Source organism: Lithobates pipiens, unplaced genomic scaffold (genome assembly GCF_037356315.1).
Source record: "Lithobates pipiens isolate NorthernLeopardFrog02 unplaced genomic scaffold, aLitPip1_a1.2 Scaffold_19, whole genome shotgun sequence".
In the NCBI taxonomy this organism is placed as follows: Eukaryota; Metazoa; Chordata; class Amphibia; order Anura; family Ranidae; genus Lithobates; species Lithobates pipiens.
In genome coordinates, this window is record NW_027507764.1 from 247,077,795 (window position 1) to 247,105,229 (window position 27,435).

General features: G+C 40.7%; 1 protein-coding gene and 1 pseudogene across 1 annotated transcript in view; one reads left to right on the forward strand and one right to left on the reverse strand.

Annotated features, from left to right (window-relative positions):
- Window positions 1–27,435, reverse strand: part of LOC143996683 (uncharacterized) — a 78,793-nt gene that overhangs the window by 8,709 nt on the left and 42,649 nt on the right. The window contains exons 10-13 of the mRNA XM_077491887.1: window positions 10,257–10,439; window positions 9,998–10,141; window positions 7,117–7,271; window positions 300–426 (exon numbers count right to left, since the gene is read on the reverse strand). Coding sequence (XP_077348013.1) covers window positions 300–426; window positions 7,117–7,271; window positions 9,998–10,141; window positions 10,257–10,439 — 609 coding nt within the window. The remainder of the gene's footprint in view (window positions 1–299; window positions 427–7,116; window positions 7,272–9,997; window positions 10,142–10,256; window positions 10,440–27,435) is intronic.
- LOC143999892 (5S ribosomal RNA) lies at window positions 18,649–18,767 on the forward strand (annotated as a pseudogene).

Here is a 27,435-nt window from a genome sequence, read left to right on the forward strand (position 1 = left end):
TTATTTCACATGTGATAGCTTTTCCTTTTTGAAGTTTACCAGTTTACTATTATAAATTGCTTACAAATTACAAATGTTTTATGTCAGCCAAAATGTATTGTTTCATATTACTTTTGGCTTCAATAATGTTCCTTAGTATTATCTTGCTGTCCCCTAGAACATTTGCTTTGGATGCCCATGGAAACAAGTACCTATAAAAACACCTCTGCATTTTTTTGAATAGCTCTTGTAACATTTGCTTGAATCATATATAGCATGTAAAGGCATCCTTATCAAATATCAGTTACTACATATTTTACCAGTTTTTCCACATGCACAACCCCTGATTGAAGGATCAGCACCACCCCAGTAATCCATCTTTTCTCCATCCCAGGAATCCCACCAGCCCCATCCAGACTGAATGAAGCGCACATGGCGGCAGTCAAGCTGGAATAGAAAAAATGAACAGCCATTAAAAAAGGAACAGTAAACAAGACAAATAAACATACAATCATTCTTTAAAGAGAAACTTAAATTGCCAAATATATTTGAATATTTGTAATGTTTGGAGTACTAATCTTTTCTGTCTCCTTTGTTAAAACCTAAATTAAATCCTAATTTTCTAAATACACATTTTTTATTGAATTTACAATAAAGCAATACACAAAGAAACAAACCAATACACGACTGAGTAGTATCTCACATATCTAAATGCACAACAATAGGAATATTGCAGGTGTTACAATGGGTGTTACAATGGGTTCAAACAACAGGACAGTAAACTAAGCAAATAGTATACAGTTGTTCAATAACCTGGATTTAGAGAGGCAAGAATAAGTGGGCTGGAAACCCACCAGTCCGAGATGCTGTCAAACAGTCATGATTTATTCCAAAAGTCAACAGTAAGCTTATTTAGTGGAAGGCTAGCAATAATCAATTTCAAGTAGGTATCAGTGGTTTCCATGCCAGTAGGATAGTCTTACTGGCCTTAAAACTAAGGATATGTAATAAGCATTTTGCATATTTGGAGGTAGATAGGTCCCATAAAATACCAAGTAGACCGTTTTTGGAGTGCAATATGTTATGGAGACCCAATACTGAGGGGACGAAAGAGACATATACAGGGAGCTTCCTTAACACTGTGTTTGCAAAGAATTTAGGGTTTTCCGTTACCTTTTGTGGACATATCTGCAATCAATACTCAATACATGTAGAGAGGAGTATGGTCTGAGACTAACCCTGAATCCCAGCTATGTTAACAAAAAGGTTTTACTGCTAATTCTATTGATTGTTTCTGTTTTAAGCTCAGTAAAGAAGCAGTATTTGAAGAGTTCCATGGGAATAACACAAAGGTGTTGCAAATAAAGCTATAGGTGGCTTTGGTTGTATCAAATAAGAGTCAATATTTGGGATCGAAGAAGTAACTTTCTATTAAGTACAGCCTATACACTTGGGGAGAATGTGTAACTAGCAACCAGGTCAAGGCTGGAGCAGGTGGTGGCCTGGAGACATTAGTCCTGGAGGTGGAGAGGTTAAAGTAGGTGCCTGGTGCACTCATTAGGTGGAAAAGGCTACCACAATCTTGTAAGCTAGTCCTGCACTGTTTCATGGCGCAGGACTAGCTTAGGAAGCAGGCCTGAGACCATTCAGGAATGCAGGCCTTACTTGTGTGTCAATGTGTTTTGGTTTCTTATCTTGCTTAAGTGGAAGTGTCCTATGGGAGTGCTCCACTGGTTCTCTCCTGACAAGCTAATCGAGTGACTGGACTGGAAACTGTCTCAATAATCTTACCCCAGTGTCACTGTTGTTCATGAAATGTTCCCTCATTGTAGGCCCCTGGCTGGAAATGATGGGGCAACAACATTCCTGCGGCTACGGGGAGCTACATACATAAGTATGAATTAGAGACAGGGAGGGTGTGTGTCATACTCTGATTTATTAAGCATTGTGTGTTCTGATAAGATAGAGCTAAATGACAGAGGATCAAATTATGCTATCTTTACAGCATAGAACTGAAATATAGAACTGAACAAAACTTGCAGTCAGCAAACTTTAGTTCTATGTCCTGGCTACACATGGTAAATATGAAATATTAATGTGCATTTTTTCATATTTAACCTAGCTAAAAAATGAAATCATAATTTCTAGTCAAAGACATAATAAATACAAAAGATTACAAATACTATACAATACCATAAATTAGTACACAAATTATCTGTTTAAACATTACTCCTAAAGCTCCTGATTATTTATTATAGCTAACAACCATTTTCTGCAAAACTAAAAACCAAAATGTCAGGCCATTCTGCCTTTCTGTCAACCGTAAGTACCTGCTTGTTGTGCTTAGCTTGAAGGCCAGGCACTATAGCATTGTGTATAAGACCCGGGGGTCTCCGAATACTGGTAGGCCTACTTGCCTTATAGGAAAGGGGGCTGCTATAGGCAAAGAACACAGGGCCAGCTATAGTGCCTGACCATCATCACTGGGCGTAAGCATGACATTTCTGCTTGTGTCAAAATGCAAAGGTTAAAAGCATCTCCTATGATCCTTTGCAACGGTGGCTGTTCATACCATTTCACACTTATGTGTGCTTCCCTTGGTTATAGCCTACAGTGTGTGCCTAAAAAGTTTGGTGAATGGTATCATAAAACAAACAAAACAGAACATGCAAACAAATTATCTTTATTGGCCTTCAAAATAATTGCCATCCTTCACAACACACTTTTGGCAGTGTTCATAAAGCTGATATTAACTGTCAGCATAGGCCTCTATAGGAATCAATCGCAAAACCACTGTCACACATTCTTGGATTGCTGCCATGTCCACAAAATGTGCGCCTTTCATGATGCTCTTCAGGCAGGGAAACAGTCCTCAGTCCACAGGCACCAGATCAGGGTAGTATGGTGGATGAACGAGAACAGGTACGCTGCGCTGAGCCAAAAATTGTCGCACACATAGTGCACAGTGCACAGGAGTGTTATCGTGCAGCAACATCCACTGTCCAGTCTTGTGCAACTGTGGCCGAATATGCGAATGCGTTGTAGCAACCGTTTTCAAAACTTCCTCGTAGAATGCATCGCTCATGGTTTGACCCGCAGGAACTAATTCCTTATGGATGATACACCCATTGTCTAAGAAGGTGATCACCATTGTCTTTACCTTGGACTTTTTGTGTCACAGGGAAGATGGTGAACATCATTCCCTCGACTGCCGCTTGGATTCCGGATCTAACTGGTAGCACCAGGGTACATCCCCTGTGATGATGGTTCGCAGAAAGCATTTGAACCAGTCGTAAATATATTTTCTGTTCACGGCTTCCATCCCGTACACTTGCACCAACATTTCATGCATCTTTGTCGCCGTTTTCCCTAATTTGTAGCACTTGTCCATTGCAGTGACCCTACCTCTCACACTGACTACCTTCAACTGCCCACAGCAGGTTTACCCTGACGGTCATGTGTACTCCACGCTAGGTAGTACTTCCCGATGTGTCTCTGAATAGCTACGTGCATGCGCGAGCACCTGGCCAATGCTGCCGTTGAGATATTGGAACATTCACGAAACTTTTTAAACACACTTTGTATAGGCTTGATTGAGTGTACCACGGGCAATTTTCTCTTCTGGTTTTTATATAGTGTGGGGAAGCAGGCTTAAGGCAGGGACTAACACAGTTTCTTTAACAAAAGTGTTCTATTTAATTCAAAGTATAATCACAAACAGAAGGAAAAGGCCTCTTGCCATAATTCATAAAAAAGTTAACTTCTGCGCTACCGAGCCTTACTGTGTCCATCGTCCGACAAAGTCCTTGGTTTAAGGTAAGTGTCCTTTATAAAGCAAACAATTGTATCCAAGTTCGGTTACAAACATACATACTCCTAGTTACCTCCTCACATGGAGACACACACACACTCACCTTGAAATCTAGGCCTTAATCCAGACCTAGGGAAAAAACATCAAACTGCGGTCTATGGAATTGGGAGTCTGTCCCACCCAGAGCTCTATCAGACTCCCAGTAAAATCAGCCCCAGAACGGACTTTACTAACACAGGATAAAGAACTATCTTTCTTTACCATGAAGTCTTTGCTGGTATTACCTTAGATTTCAAATCTAACAATCTGTGGAGGAACATATATCCCATCAATCACTTTTCCTGGCATTCAAACCTGTTTCACGGACACCCCGCTACAATAGATTTGTATACCTCTAAAAAGGAGTAGTGCAACTACTATATAAATGTTCCCTTCCCAATGACAAGGCAAATCAGGACTTCTTTAATGGCCTAATAATGCTGGAGGCACAAAAAATGTGACTATCTATAATAAATTTAAAAGCTAAAATAATCCTCTTTTTAAAGTGGTTGTTAACCCTTACACACCCCTTTTACCTACAGGTAAGCCTATAATAAGGCTCACTTGTAGGTACCATGAATATCTCCTGTATCAGCATGTGCCGACATCATCAGCACATGCGCACTGAAAAAACGGCTTGCCCGTGCTGTTTCTTCAGCTGCTGTGCAGTTACCGGCGGCTCCCGCGTGCATGCGGGGCAATGACGTCATCACGGCTCCAGCCAATCACAGTGCCGGAGCCCGCGATACCTGGAAATAACTCTGGGATACATGTTGCTGGCCACAGCAGTGTGGCGGGACAGCTGCAGAATCTTTGATGTAAAGTAAGTATTTCATAATGAGCTAGTACGCTATACATACTAGCTCATTATACCTTTGTCTTGCAGGGTTTTTTTTATGGGTTTACAACCACTTTAAGAAAGGGATTTTATGATGAATATAATGATAAAAGTGGGACATTTCTTTCTAAGGTGCTGAAAGAACCTAAAGAATCAAAAAGGAAATATGTTACACTCCACTGATAAAATTGCTAATGTTTTTCATACATATTATTCAGACCTTTATAATTTACCAAAAACTCATAAACCTTACAGGGAACGAGACCACACATTCTACAGGATTACCTGACTAATAGTGAAACGCCCCAAACTCCCAATATCTGACATAGAACACCTAGAGAAACCGGTTATAGAAGATGAACTGACTGAAGCCATCAAGATGCTTAAACCTGGAAAAAGCCCTGGTCCTCATAGTTTTACAGCTTTACAGTTTTAGTTTTACAGCTCATTATTTTAAAACATTTGCTAATAATTTAACTCCACATCTTTTGAAAACTTTGAACCACTTACATAATCTGTAGGCAATCCCTAAAGATTATTAGATTGTTCTAATTATCGACCAATCTCATTACTAAATTACTTAAATTCTTGTCAGTGTTAACCTGTCAATTCATGGGTTTCTAATAGGAGATAGACAATATAAATCTGCAGTGTTTGCAGATGATTTTCTATTTTTCCTCATACAACCTCATATCTTTCAAATTTGATGCAAGCATTTTCACATTACGGTTATGTTTCCAACCTCAAAATTTATTATAAAAAATCAAAGGCCTTGAATTTGTATCTTACCTCTCATTCATTGGCCTTAGTTTGGAAAAATTGTTCCTTTACTTGGGTAGACAGGGCATTGAAATATTTAGGAGTATGGATTATACCCAGCTTAAATGGTCTATATAAAAATAATTTTATTCCTATAATACGGTTTTTAAAGGAGGATTTAGAGAAAAGATCCCTCAAGTATTTCTCCTGGTTTGGTAGGGCAGCCATAGTCAAAATGACGGTATTACCAAGAATATTATATCAATTTCAAACCCTACCAATTTTCTTACCCTCAAAATCTTTATTACACTTCGCAGTCATTACTTAGGAAATTTCTGTTGGTGGATAAAGACTGGGTGGATTTAGAGAATGACTTACGTGCTCTACTGGTGAAATTCTCCTTAGATACCATATTATTAATGCTCTAATATTCTAAAACAACACCCACTAATTGGTGCAACCCTAAAAGTTTATGGTCATATGATCACCATGGGTTATTTTCAGAAATTCACCAGACTTCGCTCAAGTTACAACTTAGGGATACAGTCAATTAGATATGTCTGGACCCTTATTTAAATCTTTACCTATGAGTTTACACTAAATCGCTCATTGTTATCTTTATTATTTTATTGTTTTAACTCAGATATTTATTTTTTCTAACGTTTCTATTTTTTACTACTTAATCTTAAATGGTTATATTTTATGATTAGACTTTATTAAGGCCAATTGGTTATTCATATTAATATACTTTGATAACTAAATGTTAATTTGGCATTAAATTCATACATATAACAATGTTGTTTATGTCCAATCCGATATTGCTAATATAATTTTTGTATACACGTATAAAATAACTGGATATCTTAAACTGTATATATATATATATATATATATATATATATATATATATATATATATATATATATATATAATTCTTATAAGCTGATATATTGTATACATGTTGTAAAACTTTTGTCATTTTATGTGAAATACAGTACAAAACCTTATGTATGTTTAACTATTAACATGTTTCAAAAATGTATAAAAATGTATTGTATCCATAGAATGGCCTTTTATTTATGGGTAGCTTTGGCACAGTTCAGCTGGGGCATAATTTTATAAGAGGTACAACTACTTTACTAAGCTCTATTGGCTGCATTGGGAATTAACAGTGACTTATCAGACCCTTTTCCATTAAAAAGTGGTACAAGGCAAGGGTGCCCTCTATAACTCATGTTGTTTGCCCTGGCATTAGACCCATTGGCAAGCCTTAATCAAAGAGTCATCTGAAATTCAAATTTTTTGTAGGGGGCCTCTGGAAGAGAACATTTCCCTGAACACAGATACTTTACTGTTTCTGGGGCATACATCTGCATCATTGCAAGTAACCACGTTGCTTATAAAACACTTTATTTTTTAAATATTAAGAAAGTTTTTGTGAAAGTTTTGTTTAACAACATAAAATGTTCCAGTGTACATACATTGGAGATCATAGGGTTCCAGTCATACAAAATTTAGATAACATGACAACAATTCCCCAATGTATCATTCACAGAATAGTCTCTCTTAAAAAAACACGAGTGTAAAAATAATTAAAGAAAAACTTTTTTTTTTTTTGGTTTTATTTAAAATGTATTTGCTTCATTTTTGTAATTCCTTTTAATTTCTGGGTAAAAAGCAAACTGCTTACCCTAACAAATTGTTCACAGCTTTGTGACACTTTAGTAAGAGCATTTAGCTGAGCGAGATCTGCTGAGTATGTCAATTCTCTCTTGTAGCACCCGGGATCCTCACATGGGCTTACTGGTATACGCCTTTCACTGTCGTGGCCTATAACTGTTATACCTGTAACCAAAAAAATTATAAATTGTAATGTGACTGTTTATGACAGAGCTAGTGTCAAAATAGTTAAAGAGGTTGTAAACCTCTATGGGGAAGTTGTACCTAGGTCACCCAGCACCCAGGGCAAAGATGCCAAACTGCGCCCCCCTTTCCCTTAGGGTTAGGGTCAGGGTGCCCCCTACCCCTGCAATATACCATTGCGCCAGGGGCAGCCTCCCCTCCTGCCCACCCCTTGTCCCGGCCCTGCCTATAGGTAAAGAAGAGGGAAGAGGAAAGGAAGAAAAACCCACCAGGGTTTACGCCCTCTTTCAATGACATAAGATATGAGATATGTGAATGCAATCCTTTTAACACTCCCTGGATTGATTGGACACAGCAGTCTCTCCTATAGAATAATGGATGTTCACTGTCACCCACCGCCATCCAATCTGATCCCGTCCTTCAAAAACAGGCAGATGGAGGTCCTATTTGCCATCCATCTGGTGGATCGGATGGCATCAAATGGAAACAGAGAGGTGGTCCATTTCCATCTGATTGCCCTATAGGGGAGAGCAGGACTGTGTCCATGTCCACTTAGAATAGCAGAGCCACATTAATGCCACATTACTGCTCTTCTTGGGGCACCAAATCTTTTACAATCCTATAGTTTATACTACAAAAAAAGCTGTGCACCACTAAAGTGTTTGAGTTTGACTTGAAGAAAAGGTGGTAACCCTAAGCCCAGCAGCTCACATTCACCCAGCCCAGCAAGCAATTAAGGGCCAATGGGAAACTAACAGCCAGAGGATTATGGGACTTGTAGTCCCAGATACCAGCTGGCCCAGGATGATTTCCTGAGAGTGGACTGCAGCCCACAGCATGCCGAGCGGGAGGGGGAAGAAGAGCGGAGAGAGTACTGGGAGAGCAGAAGAGGAACCACAAGGCTGTCCAGCTGTCCACAAGGTATGAATACTTTTTCAAGGAGCTGTGTGTATACATATATGTATATATATATATATATATATATATATATATATATATATATATATATATATATATACAATTGCATTTTATAGTTGCCCCCCCTACTTTTGTCCCTGCCCCCCTAAATATGAAAGCTGCCACTGTGCAGCCTGGCTGCATTACAGTAAATGAATACAGAGATTCAATTAGACTTTAAAATATAAGCTGTTGTGTTTATTGTTATCTGCGTCTAAGCTATGGAGATTCACTCTCCCTATTTACCTGATCGCTATCATTACTGGTGACTTCTTCCAGTGGGGGCCATGTTCTAGTGACAACTAATATATGATCCCCCTCACTTTGGAGAGATTTCCATTAATTTACTATTGTGACTCTAGGACAGGAAGTGATAGAATCTAACCATTTAATACTCATTAGAAAACTACAAAAACAGATGTTTTATCTTTGAATATACTTTAATTGTCAGCTTTCCATATACAGTAATACCTTGGTTTGCGAGCATAATTGGTTCCAGAAGCATGGTTGTAATCCCAAGCCATCTTATATCAAAGCAAATTTTCCCATAAGAAATAAAGGAAACTCAGATAATTCGTTCCACAACCATTTGTTCATATAAAAATGATCAAAATATGAGAAAAAGTTCATATTTATACTGTACAGTACTGTAGTAGGAATACTGTACTGTATTGTACCTCTGTGCTTAAAAAAAAAAGAAGAATCACAGTATGTACAGTATACAGCGCTATATGTGGCCAGAGGTTCGGGGGCAGTGGTGGCTCCCAGCACTTCCTGGAGAACTCGGAGACACTTTGGAACTGTTGATATCACTTCCGGTTGCTCCTAACGCACGTTACGCCCCCCCCCCCCCCCACCCAGCTGGGTGTCTCAGACAGCTTTACTGTACATATACACAGCAGCTTTACATGGATGAACACCAGACTTCTTGACATTTGTGAGTGTAATTCTTTCGTTTTTACAGTAAAACTACTGCTCGTATATCAAGACAGTGCTCGTATAGCAAGACAATTTTTTTTTTTAAGTGTCGTCTTTCAAAACGCTCGTATACCCCATTACTTGTAAACCAAGGTATTACTTGACAGGTTTGTAAAGATGTTTGCTTTCAATGTGTTTACTTTTTTTTAGATATTTAGAAAAGGCTCTAGAAATAAATTTAAAAACTTCTAATTAAAAAAACAACAATCATTTATAAATCAATTGCAGGGACATTTATTACTACATAGATGTGGGTCATTCAGCACCATGGAAGGCTAGGAAGTTTTGGTCTGGGAAGAAAACACATGGAGAGTGCACCATAATAAGATTGGTGGCCAATGTAAAACATGGGTGTTTATTATGTAAAACATGGGTGTTTATTGTAACACACATTTTTCAATCTTCCAGCATTTAGTTAATTTGCAGCCTTTAGCAGCATTTTACATGACATTTCAAAACCATAAGGGGAAATTTCTCTTTGCCAGACACTGTAATTGTAGGTCTGGATGGGGTACACTTAGATAATGGCCAACATGTGGCTATCTGTATGATGGCCAGAATGTGGGTCCCATTCTGATCAATGTCTAAATGGAAGAGCATCTTGAACCCAACGTATCTTTTTAATACTTGCTTAGGGGGAACATGCCTCTCTGTCCCCAGCCCAGTCACTCCCTATTCAGCACTGGTACTCAAAACATGAAGGCTTCCACATTGCTTAGAAATTCAGCCAATCTGAATTATGCTGTTGAAGAAAAGTTGTATGGTGTTGTTACCGGATTGGGTTGACATGTCACAGAAGACCTCAAATTCAGAAAGTCCTTTGTCAACACCATCTGGGTCGATTACATATTTCCCCGATTCACTAATTCCAGCTTCTTTGAGAGCAGCACACGACTCTAAGATTGGAGGTTCTGAAACTTATAAAAAGGTAAAATGCATAGGCCCAATAGTGTTAGAGGTCCTTTACCTTAAAAATCATATGTCACAGCTTACTAAATACTGTATATATTGGAAACAAAGAGATAACCTTACTTGTTCCCAAGCAGCGAAGCTTGCCTATATGGTAGAATGCCATTGATCTTGTCATATCTGTCACTCCAAATCTGATTTCCTTGATTGGCAATGATGACTTATCCGTTATGACTCCTTCATCTGTCCTCCACACATCATCATTTGCATCACAGTTGCAAGATGTCATTTCAAAAGCACAGTCACCTATAATACATATACAATGATACAAATGATATTAAAGCAGCTGCATTCAAATTTTCTTAACATTTTATTGTATACACTTACATTGTATTGCCCCTATCCCATATATGTTATATGCATGTGACTGAGCTCCTTACCAATTTCTGATTGCTGTACACAAAGGGGGACTTCAGCTCAGGATATCTGGATCTCTCATATATTTAAGGAAATATGAACGAGCCCCCAGGCTCTTTGATCTCTTTTCTTTTCATACATCAGGGGACACAGAGCCATAGTAGTGTGGGTTATAGGCCACCGTCAGGTGATGGACACTGGCACGCCCTAAATTAAAAAGCGCACTCCCTTTATAACCCCTCCCACAGGTGGGAGCACCTCCGTTTTTTTCGCCAGTGTCTAAGGTGTTGGTCACGAGTAAAGATGTACTGTGCTGAGCTCCACTGGAGCAATCCTTGCTGGGGCTGGCTATGCAGACGGATCCATTCAGAGTGTCTAATCTTGGCCGTATTGAATGGTACCCGGGCCTCGTCTCCAAAGAAACAAGGTTTTTGCCTGTGAATGCTCTCCTTTGGGAAGCTGAACCCTGGGATGCAGCACTTTTCGGTATTAAGGCCATAAAGTTTTTACTGCCTGGGTGCTATTGCAGGCCCAGGATTGTGGGTTTTCCTTTTTGGATCCCCAGCTCCTAAAGGTTTAATGGAGCCCACCATGAAGGGTGAAGATTGGGTCTGTTGGTTTACCACAGAAAACCCTGCGGCAGGAAAGGTACGTGTTTTTTTCTAAGAAATTTTTTAAAAATGTTCTTATGAAATGTCTCCTTTAAATTTAGTAAATGCTGTCATGTCTATGTGTCACCACTGGGGCTGTATTGAGTACTCACGTCTCATGCTTCTCAGAGCCACGTTGTGTTTTGAAGCAGATGCTTCTTCCTCTGGCCAAACGACAGACCTCCGGTAGTCTGGGGGGGTTCTCTCTCCACACAGATGCCCCTCTTCTTTGGGGAAGGAAGCGTTGCAATTTTTTGTAAAAAAAAACAAAAAAAACGTGCTTGCGGCACGCCGTTCATGGCTTGTGGATCCCCCGCCAATTCTCCTTTTGAAAGAGAGGGCTGTAGGTGATGTGGGGGGCGGGGTTTAGCACGACGCTGGCATCCTTCGACATCAAGCATGGGAGGGTTTGTTTTTAAAAGAACCTCTATGTGTATTTTGTAAACTATAGAGGGACACAAGCAAAAGTGGTATTTAAGATTTGGTGACACAGGTTTTTCCCTCTGACACATTTACTGCTGCATCAGGCTGAGCCTTAATAGCAGTGTTGACGTTGAACTATTGCTCAAGCAGTGCATGTCATTTCTTCTGATGGTACCTCTGCTTTGTGCAGCGGGCTAAGGTCAGAAGGGGGTTAAAACACCCCCAGAAATAGAGCTAAAGGATTCCCCCTCTAGCTCTGATAAGTCTACTCATCTCTACAGATGGCATCCTCCCCTGAGAAGGAGTGAGTAGAGTGAGTATCAGGGGCATGAAATGTTTACACTTGTTTTCAACACTGCAGCCCCTGTGTATTTTACCAAAGGTTCTTTTTTCCCTCAGCCATGATGGGTTTTAAAAAAAGAAAAAAGTTTAGCAACTTTAATCGCACAGGTTCTCTTTCATGCCCAGGAACCTCAAATGGGGGAACTAGGGGCGGGAGAAGACTAATCCCCTCAGGGGACCATGGATGACTCCTCTTCTGAGGTGTCAAATGTGGGAGAACCAGCTGGTTTCAGTGCCTCACATTTATGCTCCCTTAACTGATTGTTTGGGTTTGTTAAAGCTTCCTCAGGCTGTGCATGCTCTTTCCTGTCCATTTATTGTCGGAAAAGCCTTTTTGTATCTGTGAAGATCTCCCAGATAACTGTTATTTTCCTCCTAAGAAAGTTTTTACACTTTATCCTATGATGGAGGAAATTTACTAAGTACGGTATACAGGGCCGCTGATAGGCCAGTACAACTGGCCCTGCTGTACCGGGCCTGACCAGCAGGGGGGGCCCGAGCAACCTGAACTGCAAAATTAATATAGAAAAAAAAAAAAGATTCTCCTCCACCAATCATTGTCCGCACAACCCCACCCCCGTTCGGTAAGGTTTTTTTTTATTAGATGCGATTAGTCTGTTCTGTATGAGGCTGCAGGGGAGGGACTATTTGTTGTATTTCGGGCGCGGAAGAATACGCCTTCTGCGACCGCTCCTCCTGCTCCGCACACCGCACAAGTCCCGGCCAGCATACCCTATGGTGTTGCAGAGTGATATTCCTCTCTCTCTCTCTCCGCGTGAGAAGAAGTAGCAGAGTGAGAGGAGCAGAGAGTGCAGGGGCCGGGCGATCGAGCTATTGTGGACACTGAAGAAGAGGGAGGAAGTAATCTCTGCTGCCCTGCTAGAGCTAACAATTACACAGGTGAGGTGTATGCTTGAAGTTCAACATCTACTACTACTCTGCAAATACTCTGCAATACCTACTCTGCAATACCTACTCTGCAATACCTACTCTGCAATACCTACTCTGCAATACATACTCTGCAATACATACTCTGCAATACATACTCTGCAATACCTACTCTGCAATACTTACTCTGCAATACTCTGCAATACCTACTCTGCAATACATACTCTGCAATACATACTCTGCAATACATACTCTGCAATACCTACTCTGCAATACCTACTCTGCAATACTCTGCAATACCTACTCTGCAATACCTACTCTGCAATACATACTCTGCAATACATACTCTGCAATACATACTTTGCAATACTCTGCAATACCTGCTCTGCAATACATACTCTGCAATACATACTCTGCAATACCTACTCTGCAATACATACTCTGCAATACATACTCTGCAATACATACTCTGCAATACATACTCTGCAATACATACTCTGCAATACATACTTTGCAATACTCTGCAATACCTGCTCTGCAATACATACTCTGCAATACTCTGCAATACCTACTCTGCAATACATACTCTGCAATACATACTCTGCAATACATACTCTGCAATACATACTCTGCAATGCAATACTCTGCAATACTCTGCAATACTCTGCAATACATACTCTGCAATACATACTCTGCAATACATACCCTGCCAATACATACCCTGCCAATACATACCCTGCCAATACTCTGCAATACATACTCTGCCAATACTCTGCAATACTTTATACTTACCCTGCCAATACTCTGCAATACTTACCCTGCCAATACTCTGCCAATGCTCTGCAATAATTACTCTGCCAATACCCTGCCAATACACTGCAATACTTACCCTGCCAATACTCTGCAATACATACCCCGCCAATACTCTGCAATACTTACCCCGCCAATACCCCGCCAATACCCTGGCAATACCCTGACAATACTCTGCAATACTTACCCTGCCAATACTCTGCAATAAATACCCTGCCAATACTCTCCAAAATACCATTTTATTTATTCATTAATGGTTTGTATTACATATAGATATTAAAGAGGTATGTTCTCATCTGAAAACAGTATTTCTTTTGGATAATCAAACCTATAACTGACTGGAGAAAACAAATATCACTTGTAGACAAACCTACACTTTGTTTCAAGGCGGGGTCTTGGGAAGGGGCAATGGGTGGGGCAGGGGTGGGGCTAAAGGAGGGACCAGGGGCGGGGCCAGGGTGGAGCTGAAGGGGGCCCCGTCAGGTAGGCTGTACGGGGCCCCATGATTTCTATCAGCGGCCCTGACGGTATATTAGCAGTTAATGCAGTATATCCTCTGAGATTAAGAGCTGTTACTGGCAGACAATACTCAAATGCTTAGGCATCCAACCAAACAATTTATTTTGATTTATTCCACAATTGAGGACTTTTGTATTTATATGTATTTTTTCACTCATATGATTTGTTTAATATTTTTCTATTTTTCATCAATTTTCATTAGTTTTTAATTTTTCAGATGTATTTATCAATTGTGTGTACTATCAGTTTGATTTATGCATCACTATTATTTGTGGTATCACACTGTTTAAATCATATGGTTATCACTGTGGTATTCAAAAAATTATATTTTTTAGCACTGCTACAATTTTTCTATCCAACAAATAAAGTTGGAATTCCTGTTAAAATAAAAAACTTTTTTCTCTGGCAGATTGAGCAGCCTGGCTGACAGTAATTTCTTAATCGTTGTGAGGCCAGTTTAACAGGTGTTCTAGATGTCCTGCTCAGCAGGCGCAGAATTCTGGCAGCTTTATGCTTGCAATAATTGCTTGTGAGTTCCTTTTGTAGAACTTCCACAAGGTCCTCATGCAGGTGCTGGCTTATAAACTAGCCAAACGCACAGCTGCTGAGATGTCTACGGAGGTTTGTACCTGCTCTGTGCACATTGTTTTTAAACATAAACAGCTAAACACGAGTGCAGGAACACACATAAGTGGAAGATAAACTTCCTTTCACCATGCCAAAACTCCTGGCTTGTCTTCCTTTTGCGGTGGAACAGCTATATGAGGATGTTTGGATAATTCACCCAAAGAAATTCTACTGGGAAAAGTACCCCCTTTCTTTACCCCTTTAAGTAAAGGAGTAAATATATTTTTTATTTTTAAAGCTCCTTTTTGTGCCTGGGGCATCAGCCTCCAGGCAGTCACGATGGCTTCCACCATCAGGCTTTCTTACTTTTATTTTTTCACCATTTTCATACATATTTTGCACATTTGTATACATTTTTTTTCCAGAACACCACACTTGTAATCATCCCCACACATGTGGAATGTATTGTGGCGATTAAGCATGCCATGTGGAGGTTTTATTGGCTGGGGTGGGGTTCCTTGCCTCAGCTCCGGAACAGACAACCAATTTGGGTTCCATCTTCCTCGATGCTAGCCAAGCACAGTGCTCCAGCCGACCTGTGAGTATAGATCTCCTTTTTTCCCCATGAGGTCTTTTCTCCCTTTAAAAAGGGGTAGAACATACTTACTAATACTATACATCTACAGTGGTGTGAAAAAGTGTTTGCCCCCTTCCTCATTTCCTGTTCCTTTGCATGTTTGTCACACTTAAGTGTTTCGGAACATCAAACCAATTTAAACAATAGTCAAGGACAACACAAGTAAACACAAAATGCAATTTGTAAATGAAGGTGTTTATTATTAAAGGTGAAAAAAAATCCAAACCATCATGGCCCTGTGTGAAAAAGTGATTGCCCCCTAAACCTAATAACTGGTTGGGCCACCCTTAGCAGCAACAACTGCAACCAAGCGTTTGCGATAACGTGCAATGAGGCTTTTACAGCGCCCTGGAGGAATTTTGGCCCACTCATCTTTGCAGAATTGTCCTAATTCAGTTACATTAGAGGGTTTTCGAGCATGAACGGCCTTTTTAAGGTCATACCACAACATCTCAATAGGATTCAGGTCAGGACTTTGGCTAGGCCACTCCAAAGTCTTCATTTTGTTTTTCTTCAGCCATTCGGTGGTGGACTTGCTGGTGTGTTTAGGATCATTGTCCTGCTGCAGAACCCAAGTTCGTTTCAGCTTGAGTACACGAACAGATGGTCGGACATTCTCCTTCAGGATCTCTTGGTAGACAGCAGAATTCATAGTTCCTTTTATCACGGCAAGTCTTCCAGGTCCTGAAGCAGCAAAACAGCCCCAGACCATCACACTACCACCACCATATTTTACTGTTGGTATAATGTTCTTTTTATGAAATGCAGTGTTCCTTCTACGCCAGATATACTTGGACACACACCTTCCAAAGAGTTCCACTTTTGTCTCATCGGTCCACAGAATGTTGTCCCAAAAGTCTTGGGGATCATCAAGATGTGTTGTGGAGAAATTGAGACGAGCTTTGATGTTCTTTTTGCTCAGCAGTGGTTTTCTCCTTGGAACTCTGCCATGCAGGCCATTTTTGCCCAGTCTTTTCCTGATGGTGGAGGCATGAACGCTGACCTTAACTGAGGCAAGTGAGGCCTGCAGTTCCTTGGACGTTGTTGTGGGGTCTTTTGTGACCTCTTGGATGAGTCGTCGCTGCGCTCTTGGGGTAATTTTGGGCGGCCGGCCACTCCTGGGAAGGTTCACCACTGTTCCATGTCTTCGCCATTTGTGGATAATGGCTCACTGTGGTTCACTGGATTCCCAAAGCTTTGGAAATGGCTTTATAACCCTTTCCAGACTGATAGATCTCAATTACTTTCTTTCTCAATTGTTCCTGAATTTCTTTGGGTCTCGGCGTGATGTGTAGCTTTTAAGGATCTTCTGGTGGACCTTACTGTGTCAAGCAGCTCCTATTTAAGTGATGCCTTGATTGTGAACAGGTGTGGCAATAATCAGGCCTGGGTGTGGCTAGAGAAATTGAACTCAGGTGTGGACAACCACAGTTATAGTATGTTTTAACAAGGGGGGCAATCACTATTTCACACAGGGCCATGATGGTTTGGATTTTTTTTCACCTTTAATAATAAACACCTTCATTTACAAATTGCATTTTGTGTTTACTTGTGTTGTCCTTGACTATTGTTTAAATTGGTTTGATGTTCCGAAACACTTAAGTGTGACAAACATGCAAAGGAAAAGGAAATGAGGAAGGGGGCAAACACTTTTTCACACCACTGTATTTGTATTTCCAGTTTACTTCTGTACCCAACTCCTGATGAATGGCATATAGCCATGAAACACGTTAAGTTTCCATGGGGTGCTCAGTTAATTCTGGCTCATTACTTATTCACTGGCCCATATACATCTTTCATACATTCAAAATGTATTGAGTACTATGTAACTATTAATGTGTATGTGTACCTATCTTATAGCAGCTCTTTTGCATATGGTGTACCAATGCCTGCAAATATGAAATACCTTGTATTACATTCATCTATGTTTACTTTCTCTCATATGCTGCCAAGCTGACATATATGTATCCATTATGTTTATACCATGTGTGCATGTATATATGAAAATACTTTTTTACTAGTGTTATGATAAAAATGTTTACCAAAATACTCTACCTCCACAAGTCAATTGCCTCATTTAAAGTTCCACATTCACTTCTTATGTACTTGAACCAAGGATGGAGGTACATTTATTGTGCCTCATTTGAAGTCCAAAACTCCCCCCTCTTGGCAGATTTAACCCTAGGGGATGCTGTAGCCTCCTTATCAGGAGGTGCCCGCTAGCTTAAAAGGGGGAATTCTTCTGCAGTTCTCATAGATCTGACAGGAAGATGAATGGGGGACTTCCTCAATAGCTCCAATCTGGAATTCCAAGAATTCCCGTCTCCTTGTTTTTTCTCAGATCAAACATTCCTAAGGATCCAGACAAGAAGAAGTCTTTCTCTCTGCATGGAATTTATCCAATCAGTAGTCTCCTTCCTACAAGGGGGAGAACTTCTGGCATCTATCAACGTCTAGGATGCTTATCTCCATGTGCCATTCTTCCGCACTCACCAGAAATTTCTACGCTGAGGTAGAAAATCTTCATTTCCAGTTTGTAGTTCTACCTTTTTGGGCTAACTTCTGCACCTCGAGTGTGTATAAAGATCCTGGCCCCTCCTTTAGCCAGGTTAAGGGCTCAAAGTATAACGATACTAGCCTACTTAGACAATCTACTCTTGATAAGTCAATCGGCACCCCATTTAAACCAAGGTCTGGTTACCGCAGTCGGCAACCTGGAATACTTGGGTTGGATCCTCAACCTAGTAAGATCCTCCTTAAAACCATCAAGGAGATTGCAGTACTTAGGGCTGATCATAGATATAGTCCACTAAAGGATATTTTTACCCCAGGAAAGAATCGGTTCCTTAAAGGAACTGATTTGGTGGGCCAAAACAAAGGAGAATCCTTCTATTTATCTTTGCATATGTATTAAATGTGCAGTTCCATTCAGCACTGCTGCAAAACAGTATTCTGTCAACTTGGAACAAGAAGATCTAAAACTCTGGACTTCTCGTTGCGTTTATCCGCCAAAGTGCATTAGACCCTCAATTGATGTTCGATATCCAAAAATCTTCTAAAAGGAGGATCCTTTCTACCAGTTACCTGGAAAGTGATAACAGATGCCAGCCCTTTGGGCTGGGGAGCAGTCCTGGAAGAAGCATCTGTCCAAGGGAAATGGTCCAGATCAGAGATGACCTTGCCCAGCAATATTCTAGAGATTCGGACAGTACGCCTGGCCCTGGAGGCCTGGATGCTCACACTATTGTCCTGTCAGGATACAACCTACGGCCACATCACCCTGAAAGCGCCCGATCTCGTCTGTTCTCGGAGGCTAAGCAGGGTTGGGCCTGGTTAGTACCTGGATGGGAAACTGCCTGGGAATACCAGATGCCATAGGCTCAATCCGACAATGCCACAACTGTGGCTTATATCAATCCCCAAGGGGGTACAAGAAGTCGTGTGGCCCAGAAAGAGGTGTTTTTTTTTCGGTCTTGGGCAGAAAGCAACAATCCTTGCCTATCAACAATTTCATTTCAGGAATGGAGAATTGGCAGACAGACTACTTGAGTCATCAACTATTGTTTCTGGGAGAATGGTACCTTCACCCATCATCATTCTGTCAATATGCCAAGGATGGGGAGTTCCAAATGTGGGTCTATTAGTGTCCGGGTTCAACAACAAGATCGACAACTTTGTGTCAAGGACAAGGCATTCAATGGCATACGAAACAGATGCCTTGTTATTTCCATGGGATCAGTTTTCACTGATCTATGCTTTTCCTCCTGTTCTGCTTCTGCGCCTTCTTTGCGGGAGCAAACAAGAAGGGAAGGAGGTGATTCTTGTGGCCCAGCGTGGCCTAGGACATCTTGGTTTGCCAAGATCATAAAGATTGTGGTAGGGGACCCTTGGTCCCTACCACTGTGGCCAGACCTTTTTCGCAAGGTCCAATATTCCATCCTTCCTTACGAACGCTAAATTTAATGGTTTGGCTATTGAGACCCACATTCTAAAATAAGACCATGGGCTGTCAGCTTCAGTAGTTTCTACTTTGGTTATGCTAGGAAGCAGGAAGCTGCCTTCCAGACTAATGAGTCTGGAAGGCAGAACAATATCCTGGTGTGAATCCAGGGGTTGGCACCACAGGAAATATGTCATAGGTAAGATCTTTAACCACTTACAGACCGGACCATTTTGCTGGTCAAAGACCAGACCACTTTTTGCGATTCGGCACTGCGTCGCTTTAACTGACAATTGCGCTGTGTCGTGCTACGTGGCTCCCAAACAAAATTGACATCCTTTTTTTCCCACAAATAGAGCTTTCTTTTGGTGGTATTTGATCACCCCTGCGGTTTTAATTTTTTGCGCTATAAACAAAAATAGAGCGACAATTTTGAAAAAACGCATTATTTTTTACTTTTTGTTATAATAAATATCCCCCAAAAATATATAAAAAACATTTTTTTCCCTCAGTTTAGGCCGATACGTATTCTTCTACATATTTTTGGTAAAAAAATCGCAGTAAGAGATTATTGATTGGTTTGCGCAAAAGTTATAGCATTTACAAAATAAGGATCATTTTATGGCATTTTTATTAATCATTTTTTATTATTTTTTTTTTACTAGTAATGGCGGCGATCAGCGATTTTTATTGTGACTGCGACATTATGGCGGACACATCGGACATTTTTGACACCATTGTCATTTATACAGCAATCACTGCTATATAAATAAAGAATGAAAGTGCAGCGCTTATCACTAAGTAAAGTATCGTGTGACTAAGTATAAATGAATAAACTATCATAAAAAACCTAAGTGTTTAGTGAATCCAAATAAAGTGAACAATTTAACCCTTTCCCGCCGAGCGTACGCACATCTGCGTACTCGGCTTCCGAGGGTTATACCGGGATGATGCCCGCACCTGCAGGCATCATCCCGGTACCGTTTTTTACAGCAGGCGATTGGCTATCCAGGCATAACAACCGATGCGGCTAAAAGCCGCTCGGCTGTTATGCCGGAGGAGCGGGAGGGGACGTCCCCCCCTCCCGCCGCCTCTCGCCGCTGTTACCGGTGCTCCCGCTCGATCGGGAGCACCGATTTGCGATCCGTCGGCTCTGGCTGCTGGGGAGGAACTGGAACGAAGCCGTAATCGGCTTCGTTCCAGTCTCCTCATCGTAAACACGGAAGCGACGTCATGACGTCACTTCCCGTTTACTCGGCTGCCAATGGCGCCGGTTTTAAAAAAATATCCGGTATTCAGAATCGCCGTTTTCGGCGATCTGAATACATTGAAGTGTAAAGGAGGGGTGGGGGGTCTTTTAGACCCCCGATCCCTCCATAAAGAGTACCTGTCACCACCTATTACTGTCACAAGGGATGTTTACATTCCTTGTGACAGCAATAAAAGTGATCAAATTTTTTATTTTTTTTTTTTAAACAATTTAGTCATTTAAAAATAAATAAAAAAAATAAAAAAATAAAAAAAAAAATTTCAAAGCGCCCGCCGTCCCCGCGAGCTCGCGAAGCAAAGAAAACGCATACGGAAGTCGCGCCCGCGTATGTAAACGGTGTTCAAATCACACATGTGAGGTATCGCCGCGATCGTCAGAGCGAGAGCAATAATTCTAGCAGTAGACCTCCTCTGTAACGCTAACCTGGTAACCGTAAAAAATTTTTAAAGCGTCGCCTATTGAGATTTTTAGGTACCGTACTTTGTCGTCAATCTACAAGTGCGCGCAATTATAAAGTGTGACATGTTTGGTATCTATTTACTCGGCGTAACATTATCTTTCACATTTCGCAAAAAAATTGGGCTAATTTTACTGTTTTGTTTTTTTTTTATTCATGAAAGTGTCCCTTTTCCCAAAAAGTTGCGTTTAAAACACCACTGCGCAAATACCGTGTGACATAAAATATTGCAACAATCGCCGTTTTATTCTCTAGAGCCTCTGCTAAAAAAATATATATAATGTTTGGGGGTTCCAAGTAATTTTCTAGCAAAAAATATGGATTTTAACTTGTAAACACCAAATTCCAAAAATAGGCTTAGTCATGAAAGGGTTATATATATAAAAAAATTATTTGTTAGTTGACAGAATTTGACATCTTTCAGTAACCCAAAAGTCCAGTGCATTTACATGTGACCAGAAATTCAAAAACATGAAATAGCGAAATTCTAACCATCAACAGTATCCAACTCCATCAAGTCACTACCAACACATAACTCCAGTTGGCCCTCCCCCACCCTGGCGGTCCAGGGGTGAAAAACCTTTTTTTCAAGTTAGAAAACCCTTTTCCCAAGGCAGAAATGGGAGTAGGGATCTGAGACCCCCCACGGATGTGAGGGATGTGGGATCCAACTATAATGTTGAGACCTTTAATAGATATGCCGCCCTCAGGGGTGAGGGGATAGGATATTCCGGACCCCCTAGTGGTCTTGATGGGTCACAACCACCATATACTCACCCCTCAGGAGGCAACTATTACCAACAGGGTTTTCAGGAAGGAACCCGGGGGGGACACAAAAGAAATAGAGATACAAGAGAGGGTGCAGAGGGGGCAAACGTCTTCACGCCAAAAAGGAGAAGGACTTAGACATTAGTGGTATTATTAATCTAAGTAACAAAGAGTTATCGAAGGAAGAATTACAGACTCTCAGTAAAGGCTTGAAGTTTGTACCACCACATAATCTTAACAAATTTCAGACATTCATTGATATTCAAAAGTATACACGTAAATTAAATATAAAAAGGTATATTATGAGTAACCCCACCCGTCAATCAGCTAGGGAACCGACAACAATTATCCATTCAGGTTTATCAAACGCCTCTTTATTTAATCCTCCCAACAATGTAGCACCGAATATAAATATTTTTCGAGACCTGGTAATAAGGGATCTGAATAATTTGAAGTTGAAACCAGTCCAACAGACACGGGAATTTAGGATGGGGTTAGATGCACTATTGAATAGGAAGGATATAGTAGTTCGGTCGGCCGATAAAGGGGGCGCAATAGTAGTTCTTGATAAGGCTATGTATTCGAATGAGATGAGTAGGATATTGTCAGACCCAGATACCTATACCACATTACTTATGGATCCCACGGTTAAGTTTAAACGTGATTTAAAGGAGCTTGTCAATAAGGGGTTTGATATGGGGATTCTTAATAAAAAAGAGAGAGATTTTTTAGTACCCTTGGCGCCACGGTTGCCAGTCATGTACTCTTTGCCAAAGATTCATAAGTCTTTGGAGAAGCCACCGGGGCGGCCCATCATCAGTGGAATCGACTCTGTCACGTCCCGCATAGGGAAATACATAGACAGCTATCTACAGCCACTGGTGACGGGCACCCCATCTTTTCTGAGGGACACTAAACATGTCATCAATATTCTACAATTAGTGGAATGGAAACCCACTTACTTGTTGATCACTGCAGATGTAGCTTCGTTGTCTACGGCAATTTCCCATCAGTTGGGTTATGATGCAGTACAATATTTTTTAGCCCAAGATAACAACATTTCAGTTACCCAGCGTAACTATATTCTAGAACTACTTTTTTTTGCTATGACTCATAATCATTTTTGGCATGATGGGGCCCATTTTTTGCAAGTAAAGGGGGTGGCCATGGGGGCTAAATTTGCTCCCAGCATGGCCAACCTCTTTATGGCAAAATGGGAGGAGGACATCGTCTTGGGTAACAGACCTTCAGAACTGGTGACCTGGAAAAGGTTCATTGATGATATTTTATTCATCTGGGATGGAGATAGCTCGTCGGCGGAGCTTTTTCTAGCCCATTTGAATAATAATGATCGAGGCATAGTCCTCAGTCATGTTCTGAGTTCTAACAATATTCAATTTCTGGATTTAAACATATCTATCAGGGACAATAATATAATTACCACCACGTTTTTTTTTAAAACGGATAGGAATAGCTATATTCCGCTAGATTCGTGCCATCATAAATCTTGGCTGTCGGCTGTCCCAAAAGGTCAATTTTTGCGCCTAAAGCGCAATTGTACCCGTAATGATGACTTCCTCAGGGAGGCATCAATTCTAAAGAGTATATTTATGGTTAAGGGCTATAATAGTGACTCTCTTGACTCCATCATAATGGAGGTTAACAGTAGAGATCGTCAATCGCTGCTAGCCGATAAACAGCCTAGGACCGTAAATACTGACAACTATGGCTTGACTTTGGTCACAACTTTTTCTAGCCAACACTGGGCCATTAAGAGAATTATAAAAAAAACACTGGTCAGTTATAAAAAAACGATCGTGTTCTGGGTCCCGAGTTACCGGATAGACCAAATGTTATCTTTAGGGGCGCTACTAGTTTGAGGAATATGATTGCTCTTAATGTCCCTGATCCCCCTACAAGACCTACCTTTTTTGGAGATCTAAAAGGTTTTTTTCCGTGTGGAAAGTGTAGAGCCTGTAGGTTGAATGTGTTACGGGGTAGGAGATTCACGGAATTTACCTCGCAGGGGACGGGACTCACATACCCCATTCGAACATTTATCACATGCTCCACTAAGTGTGTTGTGTACCTACTTAGGTGTCCATGTGGTTTGGAATATGTGAGTCGCACAGTACGTATGCTACATATACGTCTGGGGGAGCATATAACCAACATCTGTAAAGGTTTTGATAAGCATAATGTGAGCAAGCACTATGATTTGAAACATAACCGTGATCCAAGAGGTACCACCTTTTTAGCAATTGAGAAATATGTACCACATTGGCGCGGCAGTAATGCTAAACGCACCATCTCAAGAGTTGAAACCAATTGGATACATAAATTAGGTACACACATTCCTGGGGGACTCAACATTGAGTGGGACATCAACTGTTTCATTAACAATGGGTGATGCCCCCCCCCCCTTTTTGTCCGTCTCAGTGACTGTGTTCTAAAAACTGGAATTGTCATCTAAAGTACTCATATTTTGTTAATTAAACCACATAAGTCTAGGTTTCATTGTTGCTCGTGTTTAACTTCTGTGATATTAGTTGTACATCCTTTGTGAAAAAGTGTGTTATTTTTAAGTTTAACAGTCATATCTTACTTATTAGGCTATTTTGTGAATAGACTATGGGTTAAGTTGGGGAGCTGACGTTGGTTTGGTTTTCCATTATATCATCATGTTTTTGTATCCAATTTTTTATTGGTCTGAGGATGGTTGTATTTAAATTTACACACATTCACTAGTTTTGTACATTTCGATTTTTTCATCGCTGTTGGTGATATTACTGTTCGGTTACTTTGAGTGGTAAGTGTCATCATACACACATTCTACCATTGGATACAATTGTGGTATTCGATCTTGATCGAATGTGTATGCCGTTCGGTAGGTACCTCTTTTTACAAATTTTTCCATTTTCGGTAATGGGTGGAAATTTGGGTTAGGACTTCGTTCGAGTGAATTGGCTTTTGATTTTGACCGAATGGGTATGTCATTCGGTAGATATTTCAAAAACTTCTATAAATTTTTCTATTTTGCGTAACGGACGGGAGTCTGGGCTCTGACCTCGTTCGAATGATTTGGTAGTTCGGTGGTTAAATCAATTGAATCTACTATTGGACGTTTTTGTTTTCACCTATGGCAGGGCTCCTCACCTTACCCATAGGCTATAAAAGGGTTTAGCACAAGGGTGTGGGCGTACCCCTGATGACGTCAGATTTTGACGAAACGATCGTCGGGTAGTTACGCTCACCCTTTGTGCTTTTAGCATTCGATGATTTTATATTTGTTTTGCTAGCAAAATTGTTCATTTTTTAAGTTACGTCTTTTTTTGTATGGCTCGGTGGAGTCATCTGTAGCGTTCAACATTATTCGATTGAATAATAAATAAATTCTACGTGTTTAAACTCTATTACACGATCGGGTGCACTTGTTCATTTTGTTTTTATGGTGACACGATATCCTGAGATTTTCGAAAGGACCGGAACGGACCTGGAACTACGAAACACCCGAAGGTGTGGGCTGATTTTTGGCTTCCCACATCGGAAATTTTGCACGGTCAGTGCAAATCGTCCGGTGATGAGACTCGAATCAACTCGGAGACAGTGGAACGTTTGAGTGACTGGGTCGTTGTTCGGATGTCCGCTTCGAATCGCTTGGATATTCGTATTTGTGCATACTAATCGTTGATCTGGTAAGCCTCCATTTCTTATTTGATTTGTAGCTGTGAAGTGTCCACGTGGTCAAGCACTCTCTCCTGAACAAACAGGATTAACTGCACTCTTGTTCACCTAAATTAGGACACTATTTCATGTTTTTAAATTTCTGGTCACATGTAAATGCACTGGACTTTTGGGTTACTGAAAGATGTCAAATTCTGTCAACTAACAAATAATTTTTTTATATATATAAATTGTTCACTTTATTTGGATTCACTAAACACTTAGGTTTTTTATGATAGTTTATTCATTTATACTTAGTCACACGATACTTTACTTAGTGATAAGCGCTGCACTTTCATTCTTTATTTTGTTGTGCCCAGTATCCTGGTTATGGTGTTCAGCTGCTGTTTTTTAATTTGATTTTAAGTTTTTTACCAAGCGCAGATTTTTTTTAATTTTTCTCGTTGTTTTCTGTCGATACAATTGATTTGCTGCTGGTTCATCCATAATGGATGTATTTGAGTATAGATCCCAAGTGGTCACTGACACTGCGGGGGTCTTTGATGGTAATGATAATCCTAGAGATGATCTATCAGGTTGTTTTTTGAGACTGAAGAATTTAACTATATCTGAGGTTCATACCAAATGGGACATAGCATATTTGGAAGAATATGTGAGGGAAAATATGGTCCCCAGAAGCCTTAGATGGGAAGTGAACCCACAAAAGGAAGACACTGAGATAGCTGAGTGGTTTAAATATTTCAATGAGGCCGGAGTCCAGTTTTTGAGATTTCTAATTGCCAAGAAATCGAGGAAACTGGCCTCATTGGACTATGAGATTAGTTTGATGAAAACCAAGCTTGTCCCCTTTAAAAATGACCCAGAATATACGCAAAGATCTGAGGCACTAAAAACTATTCTGATCAAGGAGGAAACTGAACAAAAAGCCAAAAAAAAGAAAAAATATAACAGAGACAAAAAAGACTATAATGATAAGGTAGTGTTTAAATGGCAGGTATCTATTGATAATTTGGCCCCTGCACCTCCTGGGGCAGATACAGGCTCACTTCTACCCCCTAGTCATGATATGGGGGCAAGAGGTGGGGATATTGGTGATCCTTACTCCTCATGGGGGCCTGCATATCAGGCCTCTCCAGTTTATGCTGGACGAGGGAGGGGACCATCAATGCAGCCACATTCTCAGTTCATTAGAGGATGGGGGGGTAAGCGAAATTCTAACCATCAACAGTATCCAACTCCATCAAGTCACTACCAACACATAACTCCAGTTGGCCCTCCCCCACCCTGGCGGTCCAGGGGTGAAAAACCGTTTTTTCAAGGTAGAAAACCCTTCTCCCAAGGCAGAAATGGGAGTAGGGATCTGAGACCCCCCACGGATGTGAGGGATGTGGGATCCAACTATAATGTTGAGACCTTTAATAGATATGTCCCCCTCAGGGGTGAGGGGATAGGATATTCCGGACCCCCTAGTGGTCTTGATGGGTCACAACCACCATATACTCACCCCTCAGGAGGCAACTATTACCAACAGGGTTTTCAGGAAGGAACCCGGGGGGGACACAAAAGAAATGGAGATACAAGAGAGGGTGCAGAGGGGGCAAACGTCTTCACGCCAAAAAGGAGAAGGACTTAGACATTAGTGGTATTATTAATCTGAGTAACAAAGAGTTATCGAAGGAAGAATTACAGACTCTCAGTAAAGGCTTGAAGTTTGTACCACCACATAATCTTAACAAATTTCAGACATTCATTGATATTCAAAAGTATACACGTAAATTAAATATAAAAAGGTATATTATGAGTAACCCCACCCGTCAATCAGCTAGGGAACCGACAACAATTATCCATTCAGGTTTATCAAACGCCTCTTTATTTAATCCTCCCAACAATGTAGCACCGAATATAAATATTTTTCGAGACTTGGTAATAA